At 32.3% G+C, this 19,734-nt stretch overlaps 1 protein-coding gene and 2 pseudogenes across 2 annotated transcripts; 2 read left to right on the forward strand and 1 right to left on the reverse strand.

Moving 5' to 3' along the window:
- The first annotated feature begins 5,622 nt into the window (after positions 1–5,622).
- Positions 5,623–9,006, forward strand: LOC111295203 (eukaryotic translation initiation factor 6-2-like; annotated as a pseudogene).
- Positions 9,007–10,852: 1,846 nt separating this feature from the next.
- On the forward strand, positions 10,853–13,408 carry LOC111295377 (beta-phenylalanine coenzyme A ligase-like). Its single transcript, XM_022888835.2, has 4 exons — positions 10,853–12,447; positions 12,541–12,608; positions 12,786–12,888; positions 13,061–13,408. Exons 1-4 carry the CDS (start codon positions 11,035–11,037, stop codon positions 13,184–13,186), a joined length of 1,710 nt encoding a protein of 569 aa, XP_022744570.2. The 5' UTR covers positions 10,853–11,034; the 3' UTR covers positions 13,187–13,408.
- Positions 13,409–13,426: 18 nt separating this feature from the next.
- On the reverse strand, positions 13,427–18,217 carry LOC111294437 (acyl-CoA-binding domain-containing protein 4-like; annotated as a pseudogene). Its single transcript, XR_016327668.1, has 13 exons — positions 18,000–18,217; positions 17,716–17,793; positions 17,520–17,639; positions 17,323–17,389; positions 17,128–17,207; positions 16,779–16,918; positions 16,563–16,689; positions 15,707–15,821; positions 15,548–15,636; positions 14,970–15,053; positions 14,529–14,849; positions 14,383–14,442; positions 13,427–14,267 (listed from the first exon to the last, which is right to left on the reverse strand). The product of XR_016327668.1 is annotated as an acyl-CoA-binding domain-containing protein 4-like (transcript).
- Positions 18,218–19,734: the final 1,517 nt, after the last annotated feature.

Consider the following 19,734-nt stretch of genomic DNA (forward strand, 5'->3'; position numbering starts at 1 on the left):
CCTGTATTTCACGATCATGATTTCAACTATTATTTGGAACCCAAGAACTCTAACCTTTTAAACTCCTACAGGAGTTGAAATTATAGTTTTCAATTAATATTTTTAAACAGATTTGTTATAAGAATATTGCTAAGAGAGACGCTGGAGGAGGAAAACAATTACAAGAGGTATCCTAATGAAGTTTTATAGGAACGCTGAAGGAGGAAAACTGATGAGATTTTCGAATGGAAAATTCTCTTTTTTAAAAAGTAGAAGGCTTAATTGCAAATTTGTTTTTCTTTTCTGGAAATTCACTCCATAAAAATGAAATAAAACATTAGGAAAGGAAAGTTGAAATTTATTATGGGAAATTATCTAATACAATGTTAGTGGAGTTTCTAATTTCCACAAATAAAATTAATAAAAAGATACATATTTTTTAAAATATATTAAAAAATATGTGATAACTTTTTAATATTATTTGTAAAGTTAAAAAATTATTCATACAATCTATACAAAAACAAACCTTATTATTATTTATGATACGATAATTCGTGTTATTATATCATGTAAAATATTATGTGTCATATTTTATATAAAAATCACATATCATATTTTATATCAACATAAAAATATAAAATATAATTTTTTGATTTTATTAAATATATTTATACTTTTTTTAAAATTTAAAAATTATTATTTTTATATTTTTTATTTATATCATTTTTATATTATGTTTGTACCTCTAGTTCTTATATTATATTACGGAGGAGGAATAAGAGAGAAATAGTCAAAATGTTCATCTAGGCTTTGACTTTTGAACCTGCTATCTGGCTATACCAGGCCCGTACCAACCGACCCAGTCCAGGTAAAACTCTTATCGAGCCCAATTTTAGAAAGTGCATTTCTTATTTTTCTGTCATGAAGAATGACGTCGTTTGATAAAAGGGCGTGTTAATCTCTTCACAAGCCGCAAACAAAAACCCATGCAGCGCCTCAGTGTTTTCTCTCTTCGCCTAAACGCCGGTCTCTCAATCCTCAAGAAAGCACCGAATATTTATTTTAGTAAACATTTATTTGTTTACTTGTTTGAAAATTTTCGGATTTTTTTTCTGGGTATTTAACAAATACTTTATCATTCTCAATATTATCACTTTTTTTTTCTAAAGGCTTTTGCTTGCTTTTGCTTTCTGGGTTTCTTTGGTTCAATTGCAAATGTAAGATTTTGAGACTTAACTTTTCTTTTTTTTTTTTTTGTTTTTGCCTTGAAATAATAAAAACATTAAACTGGTCAACCTTGGTAGTTTAGGCTGTAAATTATATATTTTTCTTTTAATGAATCATATGCATATTTACAGGTGTTGCCTTAACAAAAGTTTAGCTCTTTTTTGTTTGTATTGGCATTTTTTACTTTATGGGTGCTTAAGGGTCACTTTGGAATTGATTGTTAGTGGCTTGGATTAAGTGGCTTGAAATAAGATGTTTGTGAGGAGTTGTGTTTGTGGATATAGTTGCAGCTAAGCGTTTAGCGTAATGGTAAGCCCATGCGTGTTTGGGAAGGTTTTGAGTCCTTCGATATATATAATGGATATGGTTTTGCTAAAGTTTGAAGTTTAGATTTTGTTGAAACAAGATTCAAACAATGTGAACGAAAAATGTTTGATTTCTTTTTTTTTTTTGTGTTATATTGATGAGAATCTTGAGGGAGCTGAAAGGTGAGGTTTTCAAAACAACTTTCAAATGTTTTAACAATTTGATATCCATGAAAAGTTTTTCTAACCTTTTTTTGGGGACTCTTGTTTTGGTTTCTATTGACCTTTGTTGTAGTTAAGGTGGAGTGGAATTTTAGGAATAAGTTACTGTTTATGTTCTTTTATGGCTTACTAATGTATTTTTTTTGGCTAATCAAGATATATAAATGCTTGAGAAATGTTAAAATATATTTGAAAATATGGATTTTTGTTTGGATCTATAGAATAAAATTCTGTTTTTAAATTTTGATTATTAATATTAAAATTAATAATTAAATTAAAAAAGAGAAAATAATAATACTGTACACGACATCATTGAACTCATACCTAAAGCCTTGCACTTTGTGTCTACCCTAACTATCTAACCCATTCCATTAGCACCCATACCCTACATTGCTAGCACCTGTACCTTGCCAGGCATCTATTCCATCCACCATCCCAGATGCCCAACCTCATAAAGCACCTAGTTTCCTCTCTTCCAGGGCTCAGACTCATACCTTCCCTCAACATTTTACCTAGCCACTTCAAAGTCCCACGTGCCTGCATCCTCGCCAAGACTCAGTACATAGCCTTTATCTTCCTGGTGACCAAAAACCCATCCAGCCCCATGCGTTCCCAAACCCAACTCTACGCACGCTTTTAAAACCCTCTAGCCCACACACCGACCAAATAAAAAAAATAAAAAAATCAATCTAAAAAAAAAAGCCACAACAAAAAAAACATAAAAAAAATAGAAGTATAGTTTTTCCCGTGGAGAAGAACTATCGGTGTTGAGCTATTGGTAAAAACAAAAAAATATATATAAGTTTTGATTTAAAAAAAAAAAATATTGAAACTTCAAATTTCAATCTATGTCGATCGAGATTATTTCTCGTAAAAAAGATAGATTTAAGCTCAAAAAATTAAAGGAAGTTTTCAAATAAAATTTGATATTTTTCGATCACTGATGATCGTTGATGGCAGTCATAATGACGGATGACGACCGACCTTGAAAGAGGTAGAAAAAAGGTATGAGAGAGTGAGAAAGAGAAAGAAAAGAAAAATGAAATTAAAAAAATTTTGACTTTTATAGTTAAAAAAAAATTAAAACAACGTCATTTTCAATAAAAATCAAAATGATGTTATTTTGACCATCAAAGATCTGCGTGTCTATTCGTTGACTCGACATGGGGTCTGCACAACCAACTCGACGACTTGATTCCCCTTTGCCTAGACCAGTCTAATTGGATGGGTATTGAACCTTTGGTCCACTAAACCCCCAGATCACTGAATCAATTTGACTGAACCAGTGTTGAACAGTCCAATTCAGGTAAATAATTTTTTTTTTATTTTTGATTTATTTATTTATTTTTTTACATATATTATTTTTAGTTGTTATTATTAGTTAAGCATGTTTAATTTTTTTGTTAGAATAAATGTTTAGTGTTTTTTTTAAATGTTAATGATATTAGTAAATAATAATAAATCTAAATTTCGACCTTTTTAAATTTCATTAAAAAAAACCTAAAATAAACTTTATAAAATTATAAAATAATAATAATTAAATGATAATAACAATAATAAGAATGAAAAAATGATTTCAAAATTTTTTATTTTTATTCTTTTCTTTCTTCTTTATATAATAATAAATAATAAATAAAATAAAATAAATAAAAGAGAATAATAATAAAAAAATGCTAAAAAAATCTTTAAAAAATGATAATAAGAACAAGTTATAAAATTTTTTTTTTCTACCTAGATGGAGAAAATTTTTTTAAATAATTTTGTCTAGATATTGAAAAATTATAAAAAATATAAATAAATAATAAAATATACATATATTATTATTAATAATTTTTTATAAAAAATAAAATATATGAAAAAATATTATTAATTTTTGAAAATCATAAAAATTGAATTTGCTTCGAAAATTTGCCTAGATATTGAGAATTTTTAGAGACATTCGCATTTTTAAAATTAAAAAATCTAGACCCTAAACCCTTCAAACTTTAAATCAAAATCTTAAAATTTAAACTCTAAACATCTAAACTCCAAAATCGAAAGCCTAAAATCAAAATCCCAAACACTTGAAACCCTAAACTTTAGTACACTTAAAATCTTAAAATTCAAAACTCTAAAAACTTTTAAACCTTTAAAACTCTAAAATCTAAAACTCTAAATCTTTCAAACACTAAAATTCAAAACCCTAAACCTTAAATTTCGAAACCCTAAAACATCGAAACCCTAAACATCAAAACCTTAAATATCGAAATCCTTTCAATCATAAAATTTAAACCCTAAACCCTTTAATCATAAAATCCAAAACCCTAAATCCTTTAAACTATAAAACCTCTAAACCTTAAAACCTTAAAACTCAAAACTAAAGTCTAAAACTCAAAGACAAAACCCTAAATAAAAATTAATCAAAATCTTAAATTTTAACCTAAACCTTAAATTTGGCACACAACCTCCAATCATCACCCAAAAATACTCAAACTTTAAAATCTTGACCTAAATTTTACCCAAGACCATTCTAAAATCCTAAAGATTGGTGAGAAAATCTCACTTAAAATAATTTGTTCTTAAATACCACTTAGACGATAGAGTAAAAAACTTCTTTCATTAAGTTTTTCATGTGAGTCCTTAATTCGTTTTAATAATATGATTAAAACTAATAAATAAAAATGTATAAAATGGGATGTTAAATATAAAGAGACACATTTAAACTTTGCCTAAATATTGGGGAGTCAATGTGGTCTTATTATATTTAATAATACAAATTTAAATTTAAATTTCATCATCATACATAGCACTATTGGCTTACATGCGTTTATTTGTTATTGTTTGCACTTATTTCGTATATTTATGCCTTTAATTTTTGTTTGCTACTTGATAATTTCATTGTTTACTTTCTCACACAAAATGTTAAAATAAACAAACATAATTTTAAAATGTGAAATAAAATAAAAATAATATCCCAAGAAGAATAATTTTTGATACTCTACTTAGATATTGGAGAATTATCAATAATTATCTTTTTCAAAGAATGTTGATTTCATTTTCAAAGTATGTTGTTGTAAATATCAGTTAAAAGTATTATCTTTAAAGTTATGCTTAGATGTTAGAGAATTTTAAGATAATTCTTTAATTTAAAGATTTCTTTGATACTTTTAAATAAAGAATTTTGATAAAATTAATTTTTTTCAATAATAAAAGAAAATTATTATTAAATTTTAAATCGAAATCATTTCATCCAATATTAAAAATAATGCATGATTAATTAGTATCAATTTATGGGCATTGTAGAGGTATTAATCTTTTCACACATGTAATGGATTTCCAGATCCAACTTGATTTTCATAAACTGAAATTTATCTTTTTGATAAATTTTAAATCCATTTGTATAATTTTATTAAAAAAATAAACTTTTGGATGATTGATCATATTATAAAAAAAAAATTGATGGCAACTTTCTTATTTTTTTATTTTAAAATTATTTTTGTCTAATGGTCCAAAATCGTTACGACAATCATTTGGGATGAGCAGCAACAACTAGGATAATCTCTATTAGATCATAGGGGAAATAAAAAACATTGTGCTTTTCATTGGGGAAGTTTTCTTTGAACCTTTTACAGCGTCAGTTTAAATGTTTTATTATAGCTCCTTTTTATGGAAAAAATTATGGAAAGGTTGTTGCTACAGGTTTTGTCAAAGAGTTTCTTCTTGGAATATGTTATTTTGCATGAGAATAGGATGAATATATATATATATATATATTATTTGAGAATTGTATGGTTCTTCGTTTTCTTATTGATCTTTTCTTCATAGGTGGTTAAACCGAGTTCAATGTATCTTTTTTGTTGCAGAGTTTCTTCCTCTTTGTTGTAATCTTTATTCATTATTCCGCTTTATAATGGCAACTAGTAAGTTTCATTTCAGCTTTCAGTTGTATATGTATTTAATCTTGTTTTGATGCTACTAATGTTGTCATAAAGTTGCTATGGCTTGTATCTCTCTACATTGCTATTGTTAAAATCTTTTAAAATTTACCTCTCATTTTTTTTTGGTGGTTCCCATCATTTGGGGTAATATATCCGTAATCACGATTCTTATAATGGTGATCTATGCAGGGCTTCAGTTTGAAAATTCATGTGAAGTTGAAGTTTTTTCCAAGCTGACCAATGCTTACTGCTTGGTTGCAATCGGAGGGTCAGAAAACTTCTAGAGGTGAGCATGTCTTCTACAGTTCTTCTTTTCCCTATTGTCATTAATGTATTAAGGTTATATTGGCTCCTTGCAGTGCTTTTGAGTCAGAGTTAGCAGATGTCATTCCAGTCATTAAGACCTCTATTGCTGGCACTAGAATAATAGGACGGCTATGTGCTGGTGAAAATTTTTAAGACTTTCTTGATCTTATCGGAGGTGTGTTGAAATACATGCCTCTTACTTTGCTTAATGTTAGCTTGCTTTGTTTTGACAGGAAATAAGAATGGGCTTCTTGTCCCCCACACCACCACTGATCAAGGTAATTTTATGGGTTAATCTTAGAGTGGGAAGAATGTTGAAGTTGCTTCTATTGTTAGTAGCACTCCGGTGGGGTCTAAAAACATTGGCAATAGCGCAATGTATAATTTGGTTTCTTACTCTTTGCTTTTACTTGAAGCTTCCTTGTTATCTTTAAATCCAAGCTATTTAGCTTGCTCTAAGAATGTGCAAATGACAGTATCGTCCAGCAGATTTTACGAAGATATGAACAATTAGTAAACCTGGGTTCAATTTTAATAACATATCTAGGCACAGTCAATAGATTAAAAGACCATGTTACAAGCATTGTGATTGATTATGAGCTTTATAGGACGGTAAGAAACCCTCAAAATTTCTAAAATGATAACCTATACTCTTGAAGATATTTCCTACCTTTTTTTTGTGCGTTTGTTTTGCTTGCTTGTTTCCTCCTTGCCGCCTTCGGCAATCTTATAAATATTTTTCCTATAAAGTAGCTTTGAACCCTTTGTGGTGGTGTAATTTTAACTTCTGATGTAGCTGTTAACAATTCCTTGTTCTACCAAAAATATTATGGAATCTAGGAAGTAATAGAGAGATTCCAGTGTTCAATTTTACTTTTGAAATTAAAACATGTTAAATGATGTATAACTAGTTTTGTATGTTTTTATAGTCTTTGTAGCTGTTTGTGACCATCTTCCTTGTCTTATATGTTTGATTCTTGTATAGCAAGAATCTAATACTAGTAGAATGGAAATGGGGCTGTACACCTCCCCAAAATCCTCTCGAGGGAAGAAGTGAGTGTCCATTAGTCAAATCCATCACTGAGCTGCACAAAGGATTGCCTGGTGCAATGGACACTGTAAAGAGCGAAATAGGCTCTGGGACATGGGTTAGAGTGGGGAGTAGATCCAGCATGCCTGACAAATGACAATTGTGTCCTAGTAAAACGTATTATAAAGAAAATGATTAAGATAAAGGTAAAGAAACTTGTCGTGATACAGGATTAAGTTGGCTAAAATGAGGTTTAGCTCAAATAATTTAAATGACTTAGAAAGCTTTATTTGGGTTCTCTATAATTGCGTATCCTTTGGATTGCACTAATTAATTGATGGTCCTCCTGAAGTCAGTTTGATTGTTGGGCGTACCAAGATAGGGGGATGGAAAGACCCTAGGTTAAAATTTATCATATGCCGAAATCAGTGGTGCCGGGAGTGCTGACTAGAACTTTGCCACATTTCTGGTCTGTCAAGATAGGGGGATGGAAACACCCTAGGTTAAAATTAATCATATGCAGAAATTAGTGCTTGCACACGTGTAAATTTCTTCAGGATTATCTCTGCTCTAATTGGCTTGAGATGTGCGACAATTGACATGAATTACTTGGTTTAGTATATCCTGCCTCTAATTTGATTTTCCAAGTGCAAGTTCGTTCAGTTTTGCTTGTAAGCCCCAGAGGCTTTTAAATCACATTTCTTTTCCTTGTTATCGAGGCTTTTAATCACATTCCTTTGTTTTTGTAGGCTAATATTTTACTTTTGACCTAGTTCACTAGTTTAAAGCTTAAACTCAGTTTCTGACATTAATAATCGATTTCTTTTTATTCTTTCTTATTAAAGAACTTCAACACTTGCGAAATAGTACCAGATAAAGTTGCTGTTCAGCGCATAGAAGAGAAACTATCTGCTCTTGGGAACTGTATAGCATGCAATAACCATGTTGCTTTGACACACACTGATCTAGACAAGGTAAAATTCTATATTTCATTAGAATAGTTGATTAAGAAGACATATATATATATATATATATATATATATATTCCAATATCTAAGTGCAGTGACGAGGGCCCTAGTTTTCAAATTTTATTTTGAATAAGGAATGGTTTGAGCTTGTTAACATCCCGTCAAAAGTTGAAGTTACTTAAAAACTATAGATATTCATTAGCTCAGTAGTTGTGGACCTTTACCCGTTCTTGAAATCGTGGTTTCTAGCATAGTATGTCTATTCCTCATGTCATCAACATTTATTGTGCTTTTCAGTGTTTCATAAGTAGAATATCAAGAAAGAAAACATCAGAACATGGTTTCTTAAGCCTTAGTTATTTTTTAAAATTTTCTTTCATAATTTTTCAATGACTTTTGAATCGTTTATCATTATTTGTGGCATGCCTACATCCTTTTGATTTTAATAGTGCAGTTGTCTTGTTTTAGTTTATGAGGAAAATGTGCTGTGTATTCAAGTTAATCTTTGGGTAGCTGATCTGGCGCGAATTTAATCTTCTTCTATACCTTTAGATATTACAATATGCTTATAATACTGTTCAACTGCAACTTTGATCAGGAAACTGAGGAGATAATTGCTGATGTTCTTGGCGTAGAAGTTTTCAGGCAGACGATTGCAGGTAATACTCTCGAAGGGAGCTACTGTGCCATTTCTAACAGAGGCGGCTTGGTAAGATAGAGTCTCTTCTATTACTGATGATTATCCTTATTTTCCTCAATTTTTTTTTTCTGAATTTGCCTCTTGACTGGTGCAGGTCCATCCTCATACATCCATTGAAGATTTGAATGACCTTTCGACACTTCTTCAAGTTCCATTGGTGGCTGGCACTATCAACCGTGGGAGTGAAGTGATAGCTGCTGGAATGACCGTAAATGACCGGACGGCCTTCTGTGGGTTGGACACCACAGCAACAGAACTTTCTGCCATTGAGAGTGTATTCAAGCTGAGAGAAGCACAACCTAGTGCCATTGTATATGAGACGAGGAAATCATTGATCGACAGTTATGTTTAATTTCTCTTTGTCGGGTTCTGTTAAAACTTTGTGTAAATTTGGAATTAGTGTGAAACGTTGATGTTTGTTGAAGTAAAGAACACCTGAAAATTATGAACATTGATGCATTTTTACCTTTTGATATCTACAAATTACAATGCAGTTTTAAATATTACAACAATTCTATTTATTTATCAAGTTTGATACTTAGGAGATTACTTTCAGCAGTGGGTTTTAGATTTTGTTCTTCTCCTGCTAAACTTCGGGAAATGTTTTTCTTTTGAACAAGTTTTTTGGGAAAATTTCACCTAAATTTCTTATCTTTTGATGACTTTAGCATAAACGTAGCCAAACAAATATACCCAATTTGAAATTTAAGACAAAACCGAAAAAATAACCAAAAATTCAACAATTAAACAAAGAATTGGCCCAGCCAAACAAATGAAAATTCAAACTAAAAATTATAGCCCTCTTCCCCAAACCCAAGAAAAAAAAAATAGAGATAAGCAGTCAATTTGTTTATAATAAAGCAAAGAAAAATTATCAAATATTACAGTGAAAGTTTCAGATTTCAGTTAATAACATGATGTATATCTTTGAAAATATTAAAAAATATAAAATAATTAAAAAAAAATGAGATGTGTTAATTTTTGAAATGTATCAATCTTTAGTTTTATTTATGAAATTAAAAAAAATTCACTGACGTATCATATAATTTATATAAAAAAAAGTAAATATGAAATTTTCTAATAATAATTTGTGAACAAAATTTTAAATAAAAGTAAAAATCAGAGCCGAGTTCTGCCGAATCAAAACGATTTGGAATTTTTAATATTTTATTTATTTATTTACATAATCGATGTGGGTCAAAATCATTGGCATCGATTATTGCTTCGAGTAACGTTGGTTTTGCGACTTCTGTTGCTTTGAATTCTGCTCTAAGGGGATGTCTAAGCAAATATGAATAGGTTGATTTCATTCTTTAAAATGGGCGACAAAGCTATAATAATTATATCAATAAGAAGACTTAATTTCACATAGTTGCATCATCCTAAAAGAATATTAATCTTTTAGTTAATTTCATGACTCCTTCATTTTGTCACCTTCCCATAGCCGGCGAACCAAGTAAAAATATAACATCCATTTTTATTGGTGGATCAATTTATTATTTTTTCAATTGATCCTTCAACCTTTAATTAAATATCAATGAACTCAATTTAGAATAAGCTTGCTTAACTTGCATGTGTTGAAATAAGTCGTACCATTAGCCACGTCAACATTTTTCATACAAATTAAATTCATTTGACACTAAATAATAAATTAAGAACCTAATTAACACAAATAAAAGAATAAAAATTTTAAGTGAAAGTTTTATCATAATTTAAAATGAATTATATTTTTCATTTAATTAATTCGATTTAGATTTTAAAACACTGTTTTTATCCAATAAAAACTTAAAAAGTTAAGTACCAATTATGCTTTTTATGGAGATTTTTCATTAATTTTTTATTTATATATAATAAGGAAAAGGTTATAGACACTTGTCCAATATAGACATTTTACATACCCTAGCATAAAATATAAGTTTTCAAAATTTTATTATAATCCATAAAAATTTTAATACTATTCCCTTGAATCCTTAAAATAAAAAAATAAATATGTGTATTATTTGAGTGTAATACATTAATGCATGTAGCATTTTCATTATTATTATCTTTGCATGTATGAAATTACATGTATAAATAAAAATAATAATTTTTAAAAATAGTGAAGAGAAGCCAACCCAAATACTTAAAATATATATATATATATATATAAATATATATATATATATATATTTAATTTAGAGGCGGTGGAAGAGGCTATGACTCCCATTGGAAATAACAAAGCTAGCTACCTCATTAATCTTGTGCTCATCGACACCAATTAATTCGGTAATAGAGAGTCGAGATGCATAAAACCAAATCAGCTAAGGTTACTTATCCTAAACTAAACATAAAGTTTGGTGTAGGCCATTTGCTATAGCTTAGCAAATTCATAAAAAAAAAAATGTCAGTTAAAGAGTCTTGGACCGTTCCTGTCAAAGAAGAATCCAGCGATTCTCAGCGGCTGATCAACCGGAGTGGCTTCGACTCGAGGACTGGAATTTATAGCTCACTTCTTCAACTTAGTGACCATCTCAAAGTTCCCACTGATCCTGAGCTTGGCATAGCCTCATTTGTGTTATCACAGTTTCCTGATCCTTATGTTGCTGAATCAAAAATTGCACTCATAGATTCAGCTACAAACCAACAACTTACATATGCTCAACTCCATCGATCAATTCGATCACTCGCCTGTGCCCTTTACCACCTCGGAGTCCGCAAAGGCGACGTTGTGTTCCTTTTGTCCCCAAACTCACTCTTATACCCAACAATATGCCTAGCAATATTTTCAGTTGGTGCAATTCTCTCACCTGCCAATCCAATCAATACGCCTTCGGAAATAGCCAAACAAGTACTTGACTCGGGTGCAAAACTCGCGATCTCAGCACCCCAAGAGTTCTATAAACTCGTACAAACTGGGGTGCCTACGATTGTCACATTTCATCATCAATCAAATGGTTGTGATTCATTATCTATAGAAGAATTAATCGAAAGCAGCGATCCACGTGAATTACCAGAAATTAAGGTTAAACAGACGGATACCGCTGCTATATTATACTCCTCGGGTACAACCGGAGTAAGCAAGGGTGTGATATTAACGCATTCAAATTTCATAGCAACAGTTAGACTTGTAAGATGGTATGCAGAAGGAACATCATCCCAAGATGATATATTTCTGGGGTTCATACCAATTTTTCACATATACGGGCTTGGATTTTTCGCGCTAGGACTATTTTGTGCTGGTATCACGACTGTGTTGATGCAAAGATTTGATTTACAGGCAATGGTGAATGCAATTCAGACTCATAAAGTTAACAACATTCCTTCTGTGCCACCAGTGGTACTTGGCCTAGTAAAGTATTGCAAAGGTAATAGTAGCTTGTCAACCCTGAGAAGGGTTGGTTCAGGGGCTGCACCCTTAAGTAAGGAATTGATTGAGGCATTCAGAAGACAGTTTCCATGGGTGGAGCTAAGGCAAGGCTATGGGTTAACCGAAAGCTGTGGTACCGGCTCGGGTTTCCTGTCTGACGAGGACGCTAGAGCACACCCAAGATCATGTGGGTTGCTGTTGCCAACTTTTTGTGCTAAGGTGGTGGATATTGAAACAGGGTTGGCTTTGTCACCAAACAAGGAAGGAGAGGTTTGGTTAAAAAGTCCTACAATTATGAAAGGGTATTTAGGAAATGAGGAAGCAACGGCTGCAACAATAGATAAAGATGGGTGGCTTAAAACTGGGGATCTTGGTTACTTTGATGAGGATGGTTTTCTTTATATTGTTGATAGGATAAAGGAGCTTATCAAGCATAACGGGTATCAGGTATCTTAATAATACTAGTTCAAACCCTCAATGCATTTTCAAAAACAAATTGATCTTGATTAATTTTCCCAAAAAAAAAAAAAAATCATGCAGGTGGCTCCAGCAGAATTGGAGGCAGTGCTTTTAGGCCATTCCAATATCCTGGACGCAGTAGTTATACCGTGCGTACCCTTAGCGAATTAGGTGCCGTTTGGCACCACGGTGCAGTGCAATGGAGAGCCCTCCCTACTGACCACTGCACTGCACCCACTATTTTTTATTGGACTCATCTCCCATTGCACTGCACCGTGGATGTTGTGTGAATTTGTACTTGTATTTGACACTTTTTGATTTTGCAGGGTTGAAGATAAAGAATCAGGGCAGATACCGATGGCATATGTGGTGAAAGCAGCTGGTTCTGAACTCACTGAGGAAGAAGTCATTCACTTTGTAGCTGGCCAGGTTGGTATTTTTAGAACTCCATTATCTTCTTTACCCAAATGGCTTGCAAAATTGTATATGTACACCCGACGGTTAGAACTTGAAATTCCAATTTTCTAATCATAGGATAAGCATAAATAAAATAGATTTACTCCCATTAACAGAAGTTATTTGGTATATATAAAATATGCAGGTGGCTCCTTACAAGAAAGTGAGAAGAGTGGGATTCATAAATGCTATCCCAAAGTCAGCAGCCGGCAAAATCTTGAGGAAGCAGCTGATTTTGCAAAGCCAACAGCAAATTCTCCCCAAATTGTAACTTTTACACTTCTGTCACATATTGTACTCGTTTACAAATGCTACAGAAATAATGACGAATTGCTACCTTGTTTTTTTTTTTTTGATGGTTTTTTCACTACGTTTCTTCAGCTAAAGCCCCAAAAACAAAGGGAAAAGAAACACGAATTTTTTTAGTAATTCATACCCCTCTTTGGGTGATAACCAAGAACCAATGTCCAGTGTTCGGCTGATCCAGAGGTTTTTCCCTGAATGTTCAAACAGGAAAAAATATAAGAAATGAAAGAGAAGAGAAAAACGATACATGCTCAGAAAATTTATGCAAAATGTAATATGTTTATAGAAATTATTCTCTTGAAATTATATTGAGACAATCGAAATTACAATAACAGATACTTCGCATCAAGGAAAAGAGTCAAGATTAGAGATGGATTTTGCAGATTGGTGATCACAAGGGGCAAAGCGATCTATAATGTGCAAGAGATTCCTGCATATCAATGAAACCTTGAGATTCAGTATAATTCCATCAATGGTACAGGGAAAAACAAAGAAAATCTAGTACAAAACTTGCCCAGTTTACCCGAGACAGAACAGCTACCATTGAATAACAAGGTTTAAAATTTAATATAATAAATAAATAAATTGCCCCCGCAACCTAGCTAGAAATAGAACAATTTCATAAAGACTATATTTTTTGTGACCAGTTCAGAATCTATCTCCTCAAGAAAATTCTGTAATAGTCAAAACCTGAAAGTCCGCAAGCACTTATTGAGAACAGTAACCTAACACACGTAAACCATGCATGCAATCTAACTGTTCTTCAAGTAGATTGCACTCTGATATCTGCTGGGTTGGATCATACCTACTCTGTTGCTTCAGAGATACTAGAGCAACTGACAATGGCATGATCCTTTTTTGCAAATGATACGCAACTTCTATGTGACTCCAGCTATCCACCGCCAAACACCACCAGAACCTTGCCTCTGGGTAGCTGAAAGCTCCATCTCCTGTTCCAGTGCCGACCTTTGTCTCCTAAGAATTTAAACTTCTTTTTCTATGGACTGTAATGATTCCAACATCTTCTGTAGTTCTGCAATTTGAGCCTGGATTTATACCCGTGTTAGATATTGAGTCGGTAAAGTTAAAAACAATAAGTTAAAAAGCTAGAATGAAATAAAATATATATATATATATATATATATATGAAAATTGGAAAACCTCTAGTTTAAAGCATCTTGATCTCTCAGATATCAGCTGACCTTGGACAGATTGGAGTACCTGATAGACAGCAGCAAATTAAATATAACAAAAACTTTTAAACTGATTGGTGACAATCACCTCTATGAGTCACTTCAAGAACATACCATGGATAATTCAGTATGATTACTATTTAATTCATCAATCTTGTCCCTCAGCTTAGTGTTTTCTGCTCTGACTTCCTCAATTGACAACTCCAAGGCCTTTTTCTCTTCTTTAATTGCACCAATTTCAATATTCATATCCTTTCTAGGAACATTGTTTTCAACTCCGTTGAAGTTTAGATCTATTATTTGTGGGAAATTCAACTTTTCAGACTTTGCCGAGGCATACGCAGCAGTAACAGAAGCAGCTGCTGCAGTTGCTGCTGGGGATTGGAAAATCTTGGGATGAGATGAGTCCCTTAGTTTGAGTTTCATAACAAAAACCTATTAAGTAACAGACAACCAATAAAATATCAGGGAAAAGTAAAATGATGCATACTGGAATAGATTCAGCAATAGTACATCACGAAAATGATTTATATAAACTGCTTTTAAACAATATACCTCGTTATTATATTTCCCATTGTATCCACCAAAGGCAACCAAATGCTTTTCCCCATTAATTAATGTTGAGCAAACACTTAGTCCCTGCATTTCAAATGACAATTAGATTAGATCACATATAGCAAAAGTCTAAAAAGTTTCCTACATTCAGTCATACACAAAGTTAAATCATTTATATATGAAATTAAAGCATAAGACATAAAGTATTAGATAAATAGCAAACATATGCTTCTTTGACAATGTTCATGAAACGATAAAATTAGATGATATTTTAGTCTGATAGAGCTTCTTGAAAAACAAGCCTGTTGATGGTATAATGAAGCTGAAATCAGAAACAAAATAAACTAGGCAAGATAAAAACTACAAAATTTACATTTTAGGAGCATTGAATACCCAACAGTGGAAATACCACATTTAGACATGGAGATTTAACTTCCCCCAGAGCAGTATGGATTATCATCAAAAGTTGCTTTAAAAGAAAAAGCTCAATCTGCAGCTGCATTCTAAAAATTTTGTCCAAGTAGAAGCTAAGCTAGAAATCACACATATACGGTATATTAAAGGCACAGAGTAGTAACCTCACTAGCAAGTGGATGCCTCTCCTTCAAAGTTGTCAATGTAGACCAAACTAACTTGGACATATTTAAGGCAAGAGTCTCCAGGCAACCTGTAAAGACAAAGTGAATTAGCACCTAAATTTCAACATAAATAAGATGACAAGAAAGATTACCACGTACCATTGCTGTTATCTCCACCACCAACAATATACCACATGTCATCAATAGAAATGCCAGCATGACCTGCCCTAGGACTCGCTAAATCACCCTGAATTTGTGGTTGGGACCACTCCATCTGCATGGCAATTCAGGTTCAACTCCAATAAATCAAACCATTCAAATTACTTAAGCAAAGCAATAAGTTTATTATAATATTAGAATAACCGTATCTCTAGCTGATTATCATTACAAAGTCTGCTTCACCTGCTGCAGTTCATATTTCTCTATGATGAAAAGAATAATCAAATCATAGAACTGGTACTAATTGCCAAGGAACATAATGCTCTATGCAGAATGACTTTAATATATTGAATGAAATGTAATAGTCAGAAGATATCAGAACTAAGATCCAGATTTTTTTTCTTGAGATGAAAAAAATATATTTTGTTAAGGCCAAGATAAAGGTAAAGATACTTGTCTGAAAAAGTTTCAGCATCTGTTGTGGAAATTATCTAGACTGTCTAGCCAGTTTAGGGCTGGACCAACTTTATGGAGAATGTTGGGGATATCTTGGAAGAGTTCTTTGTGCCTAGCAAAATATATTTCTCTCACTTCAACAAGCACAATTGAGCACATATGCGAATAAGCAATCATCTTTACTCTTTTTAAGCTATGCCAAAATGGCAGTCAGATGATCTCAGGATGCCATGCTAGTAACAAACTTGTTTGATAAGCATTGCAAACATTAGTCATCATGGAAAAATATGAGCACTTCCTCAAGAAAGAAAAAAATTGACAATTAACGGCATTCAACTCATACCAAAAAAATAAAAAAGAATATACAACCCCAAAACAGAAAAACACTTCCAACGCTTACCGTCTGCAAGTCCAATATGTGAAGATCATTAAAGAACATAGAATGAGAACAACCACCAAAAATCAAAAGGAAGCGTTCTGCATGCAATGCAGCTGAGTGATCAAATCTGGGAGCTGGGGGTGTCTGCCTATCAAAATACAAGAAAGTGATGCAGAGTTGCAGACTACTTCTAGAAGTGTGGAATAACCAGCAATCAAAAGCAGAATAGATGCTTACGTAGCCTCCACCAAACTCCAAGTCATTGTCTCTAAATCAAGAACATGAACATCATTCAGCAATTTCCTGCTCTTGTCTTCTCCACCAAACACTATCAGTTTAGAACCTAGCAGTGTCACAGAATGACCCGCACGAGCTACCTGGGACATAGCACAACAAACCAAATTCCCATAAGTGAAGACTCTTAGAATGGGGAAGAATGAATTCTACCCTTCTTAATGAACATATAACAAATGAAAATTAAAATTCAAATGAGGATAGAATAGAACAAATAGGCAAACCATAGAAGAAAGGGCAAATTTTAAATATATATTAAAACAAAAAAAAAAGCTCTAATAAAGTGAGTTACCGGAAATTTTCCTAAGGTCTCCATGACACCACAGACATGTGTCTCTAGATGGATGAAATGCAGTACAAGAAGTCCATTAACTATTATTAGATTCCAATGTGCAAAATGTTCATTTGCCACCAACCATTAAACAGAGCACTGGTCGTTAACTAGTACAGCTGTTATTGCACCAAAATGACAATTAGAAATACAAACCTATCATGGCATCAGAAGAATTCTTCAAATGCCCACCAAGAAGAAGAAGTTTATTTTCCCACTCAATCTGGAAAAATAAATAAATAAATAAATACTTATTCAAGTGCTTATTCAAAGTTTTGTTGAGTTACTACATAAGTGAATTTAGTCAGGCAAAAAAGAATATATCTATCAGGATGGTGTATCTGACGTCCTACCATACTGTGATCTGAAGTGCCCGGAAGAAATTGCCGTAAGTCACAGTCCTCTGATTTATCGGCATTAGGATCAATCTTCAGTTTCAGACTAGACCATGTCAAGCTTCTAAGATCAAATACCTGCAAAAGCAACCAAAGAGCACATTACAAACAAGAAAGTACTTCAATATGTATGAATTGAGGTCTGTACAAAAACCTGGATATCAGACAGGAATCGACCATTACAACTGCCTCCAGTGATATATAGTTTATCATCAACCACTGGTGCAGCATGCTACAGTGAAGCCAAAAAAAATGATAAGCATCCAGCTATAGAATAATAGAAAAGGCAAAAAAGGCTAAGGGCTTAACAGAAATTCAAATACTACAACAGCCTTATTAATGGTTAACAAACATGATCCAATAACCCAAAAGAGAGAAATATAAAATGACACAACCAATATGATCTTGTGCATGCCTTACAATTTAAAAGCAAAACACCTTGTACCGAGCTGATGGTCGTGCACCAGAAATTGGGAGTGCTGCCCATTGCTCATAGGTCAAATCTGAAGGCCAACTGCTGATCTCGATGTCTTGTTTAACCTCTTCTGCTCCCATAACTGCTGTTTGTATGTCACTCCAGTTCTTCAATTGCAAATTATAAACAATCATCTTAATCAGAGAGAGACTCAACTCATATCTCGTACTCATATCTCGTAAGTTTCTAGGAAAAGGGAGTGGAGTGAAAATGGATTGAGGATAATGATAGAATTTTATATCCTCTATGTAAAAGTTGGTGTGACAGGAAAAACGACTTAACATGATTAAAATTATGACCTAACATGATTCCTTTTTTCGGCTTTCATACAGCCTGCCCTGTAATTATGAGATATAAGGCTCAGCTTGTTGTTGTTGAAAATAAAAGTTGGTGTGACAGGAAAAACAGAAAGGAAAAAAATCACACTAACATAAAGATATCCATTCCATAGACAGCTTATACCTATAGCTAAAAATATCTACTTATTAACAAATAAAAAACATTTCAGTGGGTTAATAACCAAACTTGTCAAACTTAACTTAATAATACTATTTCTGCAGAATTCTAGCTATGATTATCTAGTTACAAACACCAATCTAATACAGAAAAATTATAGTATGGTAATTATGCTTGTTCAAAGGCAACTTGATTGAACCATTCCTTCTGAAAAATCTTCAACTGAACTGTAAATAAATCTGTTGTTCTACCTATTAACTCGCAAATTTTGCCATACCATCAAAAATTTTCAAAGGAAAAATAAAGCATAAAATTGTTGTAACTAAATAATAAAATGCAGAAACAATGACCAATTCTAAATTCAATGCTAAATCACGTACTCATTTATAATTCAGCTACTCTATGATATTTCAATGTTATATATCCCCTCTTTGGTTGCAGAGAAAATGCAGGAAACCAGAAATAACAGTAATTCATATATCTCCACTTAACTGGACAAATCTTGTTTTGACTTAACCAAGTCAACACACTCCCATTTTCTTGGAAACAACAAAATTCAGTTGCCTTTCTTTTCCTTCCATTTATCTCAGCAACCAAACAGAGTACTCCAAATTCGACATTCATACGGAAATCTAAGACACAAATTTGAATCAAAACCTAAACTATATAATGCATAAGACGAAAGGATTAAATTAAATTTACCTTAATTATGCAAAAGTATGGGGAAAAGAATTTAGAGCCGTTTGTTTCGGAGAATAAGATCTGAGAATTAATTCAAGTATATGGAATCGGAGGAGGAAGGGCAATGCGGGGTGAGAACAGACAGTGTTGATTCTCCGATATGTTGGGAATATTGACTCAAATCTCATAAGAGATTTGTTAGAGATTTGTTTGAGGTTTGTTAGATATTGCTTGATGGACAAGAAGACTTGTAAAAGAAGAATTTTAAGAGAAAGAGGATTCGTAAATTTGACTTGCAAGAAAAAAATTTTAAAAGAAAAAAGATTCTTAATAGGTAAATTTGACTTACAGGAGAAGAATTCTAAGAGAAGATAGATTCTTAATGGACAAGTTTATATGATTATAAATAAGTGAAGTTTTTACGGGGTTAGGTATGAAAAAAAGATGTAAGAGAATTGTAGGATTTTATGAGATAGACACTTGGTGCATTAGAGTTTGTGTTTGTGTTTGTTTGGGTAGAGAATACTTCATAGGATTAGAAGAGATTGAGAGTGTTTTATG

Source organism: Durio zibethinus, chromosome 14 (genome assembly GCF_047325235.1).
Source record: "Durio zibethinus cultivar Kanyao isolate XHJ-2024 chromosome 14, ASM4732523v1, whole genome shotgun sequence".
Lineage (NCBI taxonomy): Eukaryota > Viridiplantae > Streptophyta > Magnoliopsida > Malvales > Malvaceae > Durio > Durio zibethinus.

Bases quoted from the DNA above. Each gene is read 5' to 3' on its own strand.
- LOC111295377 (XM_022888835.2), top strand. From the start codon at position 11,035: ATGTCAGTTAAAGAGTCTTGGACCGTTCCTGTCAAAGAAGAATCCAGC. The intron at 12,448-12,540 runs GTATCTTAATAA...AAAATCATGCAG, and splicing joins TCAAGCATAACGGGTATCAG to GTGGCTCCAGCAGAATTGGA. The intron at 12,889-13,060 runs GTTGGTATTTTT...TAAAATATGCAG, and splicing joins TTCACTTTGTAGCTGGCCAG to GTGGCTCCTTACAAGAAAGT.